This window comes from Schistocerca serialis, chromosome 2 (genome assembly GCF_023864345.2).
Source record: "Schistocerca serialis cubense isolate TAMUIC-IGC-003099 chromosome 2, iqSchSeri2.2, whole genome shotgun sequence".
NCBI classification, from domain to species: Eukaryota; Metazoa; Arthropoda; class Insecta; order Orthoptera; family Acrididae; genus Schistocerca; species Schistocerca serialis.
Window position 1 is genome coordinate 1,062,316,006 of NC_064639.1, and position 12,513 is coordinate 1,062,328,518.

At 43.1% G+C, this 12,513-nt stretch overlaps 1 protein-coding gene across 1 annotated transcript in view; it reads right to left on the reverse strand.

Annotated features, from left to right (window-relative positions):
- Nucleotides 1-5,005: 5,005 nt before the first annotated feature.
- The window catches only part of LOC126458515 (transcription and mRNA export factor ENY2-like), a 48,682-nt gene continuing 41,174 nt past the window's right edge, over nucleotides 5,006-12,513 (reverse strand). Inside the window, exon 3 of the mRNA XM_050095613.1 lies at nucleotides 5,006-5,363. Within this exon, the coding sequence (XP_049951570.1) occupies nucleotides 5,293-5,363 (71 nt within the window). The 3' untranslated portion in view covers nucleotides 5,006-5,292. The remainder of the gene's footprint in view (nucleotides 5,364-12,513) is intronic.

Consider the following 12,513-nt stretch of genomic DNA (forward strand, 5'->3'; position numbering starts at 1 on the left):
TGATGATATTACAAACACATCAGTACCGGTCAGCGCATTAATCTCAACCCGATCGCTCGGCTCTGATGCCCACGCCGAACTCTACCACTCAACTGCCACACTAAGCTCTCAAGGCCAGCAGCAATAATCAGACTTCATTCAAAACATTGTCTGCTGACAGCGATTACTTTGAAATTCTACCTCGGTGAAACCAGAGGTAGCTGGCAACAATGTTACTGTGATTAAGCAGTTCGATGAATTTACTCACTAATGTTACAGATAAAAGCAAATATTCTGACTTCTGACATTATAGAATCCTCAGTATGTGCCTAGGACTCTCATCACAGTCTGTCCCTGTATGTGTAAATTTTTAAAGTGCTCAACGAAGGTGGGCAAGTGGTACTGAAGGTGTTGCAGAACTGGGGTGATCTTAAAGAGAGACTGCCATTTCATTCATGCATGTGTCAATGTCCCACTCCTCTGTGATGACACCATAAAAGGACTGAAGCATAAGCACCACTTGCTGCTTCAGATTGTGTTCAAATTTTGTGAAATGATTTTGAATGGTCCCAAGTGATTCCTCCATGTACACCAGAGCAAAAGCTGCAGTTGCACTGCACTCCAAGGGGGTGCAATCACGTTCAATGGGATTGCTGGCCCACAATGTGCTTAGAAAGAAATGCAGAATAATCTGGGGGTCAGTAGTGTCAAAGGTCCTGTTGCTCATCACACAGAACAGTCTTTTTCAACCATGAAATGTGTGGGAACCAACACCCCCAGGGAAAGGGATGGTTTCATTGACACCCATCATGCCACCCTCCTTAGACCTTCCCATATTAATTCTGAGCAGCATTGTATCTGGAATTTTTTTTTTCTTCAGCCACCCATAACAAAAATGTGAGACTTCAATGCTGGGCATTGTGGTTCCAACCCATTGCAGAGGCATCAAAAGAATGGTGTGAAATTCGGGTAAGAGGAGGGTGTTTTGAGTTTCCCTGTGTGTGACACGGGCACAGTAATATTGGGCAGAATTGTGGTGAAATCTGGTGCCCAGGTGACATCATTAGACCACCTTACAGAAATTTCTGAGCTCTGACCTTTTTCCATGTGTGTCAACGACTTGTCTGAAGCATTGCCAAGCCTGTAGATGATGTCGCAGCATGCCACACTTTTGCACAATTACAGAAGAAGTTTGTAGGCACCTTTGAGCCAAATGAGAATGGAGGCACTTACCGACTTCAAAAAATCTTTAAGCATAATTTCCAACCTTTCCAATACTTCTCTCTCTCACAGGCTCAAAGTCGAATATTCAGCACATTAACTCATTGGTGGATTAATCACATGTCTGAAGCTGTTTTATACAGGGAATTTGATTCTTTAAAGAATCAGGGGTTTACTCTTCTCTCTTCCGCTCTGTTTGTTAACTTCAAACACTAATTTGGCACTGAAAACCAATCAGTAAACTTTTCTAGGTGATCTTGTTTTCTGTTGGTTGATGGTTAAGAAGAGACTGGAAAAATGATCACTGTTGCATAGATCATTGTAAGTTTTCCAATGAAATAAGGAAGCAAGGGCTGGGCACCAATTTATGTGGTCTGTGGCAGAGAATGTGCCATGGGCTTTGAGTTGAGGCTCTGTAATAAACGTGGTGGAAGAACCTATTTCACTAGACCTATTGTATCTCTTGATGTAATCTCCACATGTGGTGTAATATAGGTGTCGCGTAGTGTTAACATATTTACCACCATCAGGCTTCACACCTGATTCCATGTCCCCATCAGCAGCAACAGCACACCCTCACAGCTAACACAGTGTCCCTGGCCTGGCAGAGAAGCATCCATGATCATGTGTGTGGCAGTCAACATATTAAAGGTATCCGAATGTACAAATGAACAGACTTCCCAGGCACTGTTAGCATTCACACTGTTCTTATTCTATGTGTTATAGTTTGTTATGGATATATTCTTATTTTCTAAGAGCCTAGTTTCTTTTCTTGCCACAAAGATAACAAGACACACAGAGAAGAGCTGTCACTGCACACCTAGTTGACAAAAGCCATACAGTTCCAAGGTAGTAACACCATGAAGTAAGTTTCTGTTTAAGTTCCATAGGAGAATGTCAATTGATATTCATGATTTACCTGGTGTTCCAAAATGTGCACAACATAAACTAACACTAGAACTAAATGGGGTCAAAGGCAGCCAAAGCTGCACAGTCAGGTTTCACTTTTGGTTTTATCTTATTGTCTCTGAGGTTTTGTTCCTGCAAGAATTTCCTGACTACATACAATGCACTGTTCTAACAACTGCTAGCTTTTTTTTCTGCCACTGACTGGTGACAGGTTGCAGTTCTGCTTCAGTCTAGAAAGAGGACACTGTGTTATGTTTCCTTTCCTGGGAGATTCTGGGAGTGCTGCTGCTGCACTGGTGTAGAGGTGTTCACTAATGAAGGATGTTTTTAGACTGAGTGTGGGATGTCTTCACCCTTTGGTGGGCAGTCTGTCTTATTGTGGAAAAGACCTGGAGCACAAACACTTAGTGGCTTCGCCGCAGTTGTATCTAATTTCACTGTTACCACAAAGTCATATTGACCTGGCGGAGACTTTCACATTTCTTTGCAGCATCTTGACAAGGCAGAGAGCTGAGAATTTTTAATTCTTTAATACGAGGTGTGTTTTTTAAGTATGTACCATTTTGAAATTAAAAAAAAAAAAAGCATGGTAAGATATCTCAATAATTTATTTTTACACGAAAGCCTGTACCTTAATCTACTTTTTACATAATTTCTGTCAATACTGAGGCACTTCTCCTAACATTGTACCAGTTTTTGAATACCCTCCTCATACAAGTCTGCCGCCTGACTTGTTAACCACTGCATCACCACTGTTTTGACTTCGAGATTGTTTTGAAGAAGTGACCGTACAGGTGTTTCTTCAAGTGCAGGAACAGATGGTAGTCACTGGGCGCAAGATCGGGGCTGTACGGAAGATTATCTAGACTTTCCCATTGAAAAGGTGCGGATGGGCATTGTCTTGCAGCAAAACGATGCTCTTGCTCAACTTCCATGGACTGTTGCTTTGATTCTGGTGTGACATAGGCCACCCACGTTTCATCGCCCGTAACAATGTGGTTAAGAAATCATCACCATCGTCGTGATACCACTCAAGGAAAGTCAATGCACTGTCTACATGTTTTGTTTCGTGCACATCCGTCAACATTTTCGGTACCCAACGTGCGCACAATTTTCGGTAATTCAAGTGCTCAGTCACAATGCCATACAAAATGGCTCTGAGCACTATGGGACTTACCTTCTGATGTCATCAGTCCCCTAGAACTACTGAAACCTAACCAACCTAAGGACATCACACACATCCATGCCCAAGGTAGGATTCGAACCTGCGACCGTAGCGGTCACTCGGCTCCAGATTGTAGCGCCTAGAACCGCACGGCCACTCCGGCTGGCCAATGCCATACAAAACACTAAGCGAAACATTAGGAAAGTCATCCCGCAAGGAGGAAATCAAAGTGTGTGTTTTCCCTCACCTTATTGTCCAATTCTTGCACCAAACTTTCATTAACGACCGAAGGACACCCACTCTGTTGTTCATCATGCACATTTGTGTGGCCATCTTTAAATGCTCTCACCCACCTTCTTACTATTCCATCACTCACAATGTTTTGTCCATAAACTGCACAGATCTCATGATGAATATCAATCGCTTTTAGGCATTTAGCACTAAGAAATCTTATAACAGCCCATACTTCACAGTCGGTGGGACTCACGATTATTGGAGGCATCTTAAATACTCAGTACACAAAGTAAACAAGGAAGAATCAGACAGTAATGGCGTCAGTGAGTAGATTAAGGTACAGGCTTCCATGAAAAAATAGAATTATTGCGATATCTTAGCATGTCTTTTTTAAATTTCAAAACAGTACTTACTTAAAAAACACGCCTCATATCTTTATTTTTGAATGTGAAGACAGGTCAGTGAATAAAGTTAAGTGTTGTTCCAAGCAGTTCACGCATATTGGTGGTTGTTAATCTGGTATTCCTTCATACACTGTCCTTCCACAGTTCCCAGAAATAAGATTGGTGCAGTGGGAGGACATGCCCAAATCCTAGGCACTTTAAATGTAGGATTTAACATCACACCGATGTGTCAATACCTCAACCAGTCACAGGCAGTGTCCTTGTTGGATCTGACAAACACGGTGAGCACCTAAGTGAGTTAAGCTGGCCTGCAGTTCTTCACTGTTTTGTAGTGTCAGATCACAATGAAATGTGAGCTCCAGCAGCCACATTCGATTTTTTTGTGAAGAGTAACAGACTAGTATACTGCAAGATTGATGAGCCTCTGACTAAACAGATTTTTGTACTGTCCTGGTTAAAATAGAAAACTTCCCTCACCTCTACAGCTGCAACTTCACCAAACTTATCTTCGATGAGTTTGGTGAAGAACCACAATTTTGTATTCACAAAGGATTCTCTAATAGTTGATGTTCATAACAAGTGGAACACAGATTGTTCTAATTATCTGCATTAAAGCTTTTACAATTTCCATTGAAACAGCCACCCCAGAAGAGCTGCTGCTTGGATTAAATTTACCCATTTTACCGCAGATCATGCTACTCAAATTGACACTCTTGCTAAAGCAATAGCTACCTGGAATAGTATTTATTGTATTGAGTCCTAGGTTTTTACACACAATGAATGGGGTTTTCATGCCATAATGCTTAGACACAGTAAATACAGAAAAGAAAAAGTTTCTCAGTAAGTATGTTTTAACTGATCCAATAAACTCATTAATTAAAAACCTTACAAATGACTGTTGACATGAAAGCTTCACAAATTGTTGTTAATCATATTTAGTAGGAAAAACAATCATCTAGATAGACTAAGTGGCAATGAACAATATCCTTGTGCATTGCCCATACAAATTAGAGATAAAAAATTGTATCTAGCACACGTATCTGTTCATCATAAATTCATCTTATATCTGCTGAGAGTTAAAAACTTCAATGTCCACTACAGTCACACAGCACTTTATTCACATTCTGTAAATTTCCATACCTAACAATTACTAAAGTGTATTCAGTAACATAGTGACAGTTTCCTTGCTAGTAAATGGCATTTTTGCAGTTGTCCGCAGAAGTTAAATTCATTCGCCTGACAATTTCTGCCTGATCAACACAATTTAGATGATATTTCTAGGGTATACAACTTCTTTCCAGAGCACACTATTTTGCCTGCTGCAATGCACACCAGTTTTATGTCCAAAACAACCTGTTTTGGTACAAATGAGCTCTTACTTTATAAAGCTTGTGAAAAATGATTTTTAATTTTCTGTAGGAGTTCTTTCTTCACAGCATCTGGTACCAAAGCTGAAACAATGTAATAGACATTAAATAAAATACTTGGTACACTTTATAAATTCAACAGTTACACATTAAGAACACTGACTTTCTTATGTGAAGAAAAAAGTAAAAGTTTCAATCCATTATACCAAAAAAATTCAGAGCTTATGTCTACATACTGGAAAACATAGTACCCTTTTTTAATCTGGTGCACATACTATACAGCCACTTCTGATGAGAGGGTGTGTAAGTGCCTACACAGCACATGGCATAGCAGCGCTCCATAAAAGTAGTCTCACTTTTATCTGTATCCACCGTATTTTCTCGAATATAAGCCGCACTATTTTCCGGTTTTTGTAATCAAAAAAACCGCCTGCGGCTTAGATTCGAGAGCAAAGTAAGCATAAGTTCTGAAAAATGTTGGTATGTGCCGCCACAAATAACTTCTGCCGTCTAATATATGTAGCGCTACACAGGCATGCTTTGACCCGCCAGGTTAGCCGAGCGCGCTAATGCGCTGCTTCCTTGACTCGGGTAGGCGCGCCAGCCCCAGATCAAATCCGCCCGGCGGATTAACGATGAGGGCCAGTGTGCCTACCAGCCTGGATGTGGTTTTTAGGCGGTTTTCCTCATCCCCCTAGGTGAATACTGGGCTGGTCCCCATGTATCACTTCAGTTATATGGCTCACAGACATCTGAACACTTTTGCACTATTCCATGGATTACACTAGTCGCACACAGTTGGGGTACACTAATTCCTTCCTGGGGGGGGGGGTACGGGGTTGTGGCAGGAAGGGCATCCGGCCACGTCTTCAACTAACAGGCATGCTTTGCAGGCACAAAGACTGGCGCCAAAACCTGTGTGTCAGTAAATAAATTTAAAAAATGGTAGAAGGCGTGCTTTTTTTCTCCGCCCTGAGTTTTGACCACTGCATTTTCATACATTATCCAACGAAGTAAATAGAAGTTCCGTATTGTTCATCTTCGAATGTAGCAGCATTACAAATATTCGTAGCAACAAAAATAAATTTATTTACACAAAAGTACCAACAATTCACAAGGCTTTAGTATTGTTGCACGAGTTGATACGCTGGGGCTCATTAAGATTTCACATAGCGGCACCTATTGTTTCGGGTAATTTTGTGAAGTGCTTGTTGGTGTTAGTGAACCATTATGAGGCGCTTTCATTATAGTGCCAAATCCAAGAGGGGAGTTATTTCTTTTGCGGAACAAAGTTCTAATCGTGCTGCTGATCTGCGATACGAGATTGACGAGAGCAACGTCAGGGGATGGCGACTGCAGAGACACAAATTATTTGAATGCTCACATAGCAGGAAAGCATTTAGTGCGCCAAAGTGTGGCCGATATCATGCACTAGAAGTGATTTTAAATGAATTTGTTAAGGAACAGCGTCAGTAATCCCCGCCTGTGAACGCCGAAATTTTAAAAATGTAGTCAGATGAAACTGCTAGAGAGCAAAAAGTCAAAAAATTTAAAGCTAGTCGCAGCTGGATTGATCTGTTTATGAAGCGCTGGGTTTTTTCACTTCGGAGGTGAACTTCAGTTGCACAGAAGCTGCCGAAAAGTTAAGAAGAAAAACTTGTGGAATTTCAGTGCTCCATAATTAGGCAGCGCACAGAAAAGCAATACCTTCTTGGTCAGGTAAGAAATGCTGACCAAACTCCCGTATACTTTGACATGCCGTCAAATTATACGGTTGACGCCAAAGGAAAGAAAGAAGTGTTCTTACATCAGGGGGGTGAAAAAACAGCGGATGCCCGTCATGCTTGCTTTCACTGCGGATGGACATAAATTACCTCCATTCATAGTTTTCAAGCGAAAGAAGTGTTTCCAAAGAACAAATTGCACGAGCAAACGAAACCGGGTGGTTTTCGGAGGACATGGTGCTGGAATGGATTGGGCGTGTGTGGAATCGGCGTCCTGGCGCAATGCTTGGTTTACACAGTCTGTTGGTATTAGATGCGTACGAAGGCCTGACAACACCTGCAGCAAAACGAAAATTAGAGGAAAGCAAAACGGACTTGGCAGTAATTCCAGGCGGGATGACGTCAATTCTGCAACCACTTGACGTATGTTTGAATAAACCATTTAAGGACAAGCTTAAATACACATACACAGACTGGCTTTCGAAAAGCGACAGACAACCAACACCAACAGGACGTGTAAAACGAGCAAGTTTGTCGCAAGCGTGCCAATGGATTTATGATGCATGGAAGCGTGTTCCAAATCAGACTGTGCAACAAGCATTTAAAAAAATGTTCGATATCCAATGCACTAGACTCTAGATGGTACGGAGGACGATGAACTGTGTGAAGAAATGAGCGACAAAGAATCGAATAATAGTGATTCAGAATCGTGACTGATATTTTAAACATTTGGTGTAAGATGTATTACAAACCTAATAAAATTTTGTTTTAAATTTCAGAGTTTAATTTCTAAGTTATTTTCATTCCTATTTGATGAGTGTTGCTACTCTGCATTGCACAGGATAAAAAACAGTGGAGAGCTGCATCAACCCAGTCTACGAACAGAAGACAACAACAACATACACTGTCACTGCATTTGAAGTCATCACTAAAAATCTACTACGAAAATCTGACTTGCAAGACTGCTTGGGATGTATGTCAATATGGCCAACTCCGCGTTCTGAATTTTTTCCTAGCTGTGACAAGATATGGAGCTTTTATGAATCGTGAATCACATGCAGTATTCTCTTCACCATAAGAATAACATGAATGTAAACATTATGCCATGTATTCTTTCGTGTTTGCTGCTATCTTGTTTAAATCCTGTCTGCCCAATAAACTACGAAGCTAGAGTGAGATAACTGCAAAGGTGGAAGAATGTACATATCATGTCATGTTTGTATTCGTATTATTCTTATGCTGAATAGTGATACAATCAGAAATGAAGCACGGTAACTGAATAGATTTTTAAATCTGAGATGACTAATTTCTGTGCAGAATGTAATTTACTAAAGAGGCGTCTGCAAAGATTTTCAAACAGAGAAAAACTTTCGCTAACTCTCGTTCAGAACATCATCTATCACATGAAGTCTATTATTTGTTTCTTGTTGATCATTATCAAAGAAAGCAGCAGTGTAAGTAACAACAAATAGTCTCTTGCCATTGTTTCGCTTATGAGACAATTCCTCTTTTTTTATTGTAAGTGGCGGTAGCGCGCACAAAAGCAAGCCATGCCACAAGCGGCGACAGGTCTAAATACTCATCATTAGAATGCGACAAACAATGCATGGCACAATACAATAATGCATTTTCAGCTTAGAGTGACGTAAACACCTATAACAAAGAGAACAGCACTTATCAGGTCAAAGAAAAAACAAGCAATCGAATCAAACCAGACTTAGCACGTGAAGAAGGAAGGGTATCTGTATAAATACGGATGGAGCATCTGACACATAGCAATGGCTACCTGGTAAAGCTTAACTACTAAGGTTACGACTCTAACGAAACTACTGTAGCTGTATCTTCATCCATTCGACCTAAACTATGTCTCATGTTACAATGGGCCAACTTTGTTTCGATTTGGATGTGGGGTCTAAAACTCTTCTCTCCCCTTGAATTTCGATTCTCAAATTGCAGGTGCGGCTTAGGGAATTTTTTTCCCTTGATTTCCAGTCTCATTTTTCAGGTGCGGCTTGGATTCGAGTAAATACGGTAACAACCTCAGAAGACATACTTGAAGATATTGGTAATATCTTGTGGAAAACTAGTGTTTTGGTTTACTTAGTCTCTTGCACAAAGTTTTTATTAGTTACAATACTGTTCACACAAAAACAGGTGCTTGAAATCTCATTCTCTGATATTGAGTCACATGAACAAGTTAGGCAGCTCCTAAGACATATCCTGCAAAAATGACCTAGGTTTTCGTGACAGAACACCATTCAGATGGAGATTAGGCACTGTCCATGGCATATCCAATCTGTGGACCACAATCCTCTTGTCAAGGCAGCAGGTTGTAGCTTACAGTACTGGTAACCACTCTGGCTCACTTTTTTTCCCATTCTTTCTTTCCATAAATTCTAGCCCTCATTTTAACTTCATTGACATAGTTGCATGCACTGAAATGTGGGATAAGTAACAGCCTACTATTTCTTGCATACCTTGCAAGGAGATCCAGTCATTTGTTGGATGCTTTGGCATCCAGGTATCCCAATAAAAAGTTCACAGGCTTTCCATACTGCTGCAGTTCAAATTACCCTATGCATTATGTTCAGGAGATGAATGTCATCCTGTCACAGGACAGTGTTTTGAGAGCTGGCAGCATACTTAATGATTTTTTTTTTTTTTTTTTTTTTTTGTTTGTGGTTTTAGGGCGCAAAACTACTATGGTCATTAGCGCCCAGCCCGTGACGTAGAAAACAGGAAAAAAACGAAATTTAAAATCAGCAGCAATGGAAACAGAGTCAGAAAATTTGAGAAACTAAAGGCAGAAGGAATGCTTAAAAGTGCACTATAGAAAGGGGTTGGTTGTCCCCCCAAAAAAAGCTTCAAATGACTGACGTCATTTCACTGTCACTAATAAACTGTAGAACGCGGTCAGCTGAGCGCGTGTCATCTGCTAAAATCGACGATAGATCAGGCGATAGCTGTAGACGGGATCGTAACGGATTAAAATAGGGGCATTCAATTAAAAGGTGTCTGACCGTCCACAGCTGAGAGCAGTGGGGACAGAGTGGGGGAGGATCACCGCTTAAAAGATGTCGATGACTAAAAAGACAGTGCCCTATCCGGAGTCGAGCTAAAATTACCTCCTCCCGACGACGCGTTCGGGAGGAAGAGGTCCAAGCGCAAGGAAGGGCTTTCACTTCCCGCAATTTATTGTGGGGAAGTGTTGACCAATGCGCATGCCATAAATGAGTAACTTGGCGACATAAACCGCTCCGTAGATCGCTAAACGGAAGAGACTGAAGAGCTGGCCGAGGAAGAGAGACTGCAGCCTTGGCCGCTACATCGGCCGCCTCATTTCCACAGATACCAGCGTGTCCCGGGAGCCAGAGGAACGCCACTGAGACGCCCCCCAGGTGGAGCAAGCGCAGACAGTCCTGAATCCGGTGGACCAGAGGGTGCACAGGGTAAAGAGCTTGGAGACTTAGGAGAGAGCTGAGAGAATCTGAGCAGATTACGTACTGTATCCGCTGATGGCGGCGGATGTAGTGGACAGCCTGGAGAACAGCGTAAAGCTCCGCAGTATAAACCGAACACTGGTCGGGAAGCCGAAAGTGATTTGGGGTGTCGCCAACAATATAGGCACTCCCTACACCTAACGATGTTTTCGAGCCATCGGTGTAAATAAACGTGGCTTCCGTCATTTGTGCACATAGAGCAGCAAATGCCCGACGGTAAACAAGTGGAGGGGTACCATCCTTGGGAAATTGACATAGGTCTCTGAGCAAGTCGATCCGGGGACGGAGCCAAGGCGGTGCTGTACCCCAAGTTGTCAAGAAGGTTTTAGGAAAGCGGAAGGAAAGAGAATGGAGCAGTTGACGGAAGCGGACTCCCGGGGGTAGTAGGGAGGAGGAGCGGCCTGCATACCCGACATCAAAGGAGGCGTCGAAAAAAAGGTTATGGGCTGGATTAGCAGGCATGGAAGACAGATGGCTAGCATAACGACTCAGAAGGACTGCCCGCCGATTGGACAGCGGAGGTTCAGCAGTCTCAGCATAAAGGCTTTCCACAGGGCTGGTGTAAAAAGCTCCAGACACTAAACGTAATCCACGGTGGTGGATAGAGTCGAGACGCCGAAGAATAGACGGCCGAGCAGAGGAGTAGACTATGCTTCCATAATCCAATTTAGAGCGCACTAAGGCGCGATAGAGGCGGAGAAGGACCACTCGGTCCGCTCCCCAAGAGGTACCATTCAGGACACGGAGGGTGTTAAGGGAACGCAGACAGCGAGCCGAAAGATAGGAAACGTGGGAGGACCAGCACAGTTTTCTGTCAAACATAAGACCCAAGAATTTAGCGACGTCGGAAAACGGAAGGTTGACAGGACCTAGATGTAAGGAGGGCGGAAGAAACTCCTTACGTCGCCAAAAATTAACACAAACGGTCTTACTGGGTGAGAAACGGAAGCCGGTTTCGATGCTCCAAGAGTGGAGGCGATCGAGACATCCTTGAAGACGTCTTTCAAGAAGGCTGGTCCGTTGAGAGCTGTAGTAGATCGCAAAATCGTCCACAAAGAGGGAGCCCGAGACATCAGGAAGGAGACAATCCATAATTGGATTAATGGCGATGGCAAACAGTACAACACTCAGCACCGAGCCCTGGGGTACCCCGTTTTCTTGGGAGAAAGTACGGGAGAGAGTAGTGTTCACCCGCACCCTAAATGTGCGCTCTGCCATAAATTCGCGAAGAAAAAGGGGCAGCCGGCCTCTAAAGCCCCAAGAGAACAGTGTGCGGAGGATGCCTGTCCTCCAACAGGTATCGTACGCTCTCTCCAGATCAAAAAATATTGCTACCGTTTGGCGTTTCCGGAGAAAATTGTTCATGATATAAGTGGAGAGAGCAACAAGATGGTCAACAGCAGAACGATGCTTTCGGAATCCGCATTGGGCTGGTGTTAAAAGACTGCGGGACTCCAGCCACCAAGCTAAACGGTAATTCACCATACGCTCCAAAACCTTACAGACACTACTCGTGAGAGAAATGGGGCGATAGCTAGAGGGGAGATGTTTGTCCTTTCCAGGTTTCAGAACGGGAACGACAATAGCTTCCCGCCATCGCCTGGGAAAGGTACTGTCGGTCCAAATTCGATTATAAAGGCGAAGGAGGTAACGCAGGCTATGGGTTGATAAGTGCAGCAACATTTGGACATGGATACCATCCGGTCCTGGGGCGGAGGAGCGAGAAGAAGAGAGTGCATGTTGGAGTTCGCGCATGGAGAAAACAGTATTGTAGCTTTCGCGATTTTGAGAGGAGAAAGCAAGATGTCGCACTTCCGCTGCACGTTTCTTCGGGAGAAACGCCGGCGGGTAATTTGAAGAGCTCGAAATCTCAGCAAAGTGCTGACCCAATGAGTTAGAAATTGCGACGGGGTCCACTAAGGTATCATGCGCGACAGTGAGCCCAGAGACCGGGGAGAAACTAGGCGCGCCTGAGAACCGTCGAAGCCGACTCCAAACTTCCGAGGAGGG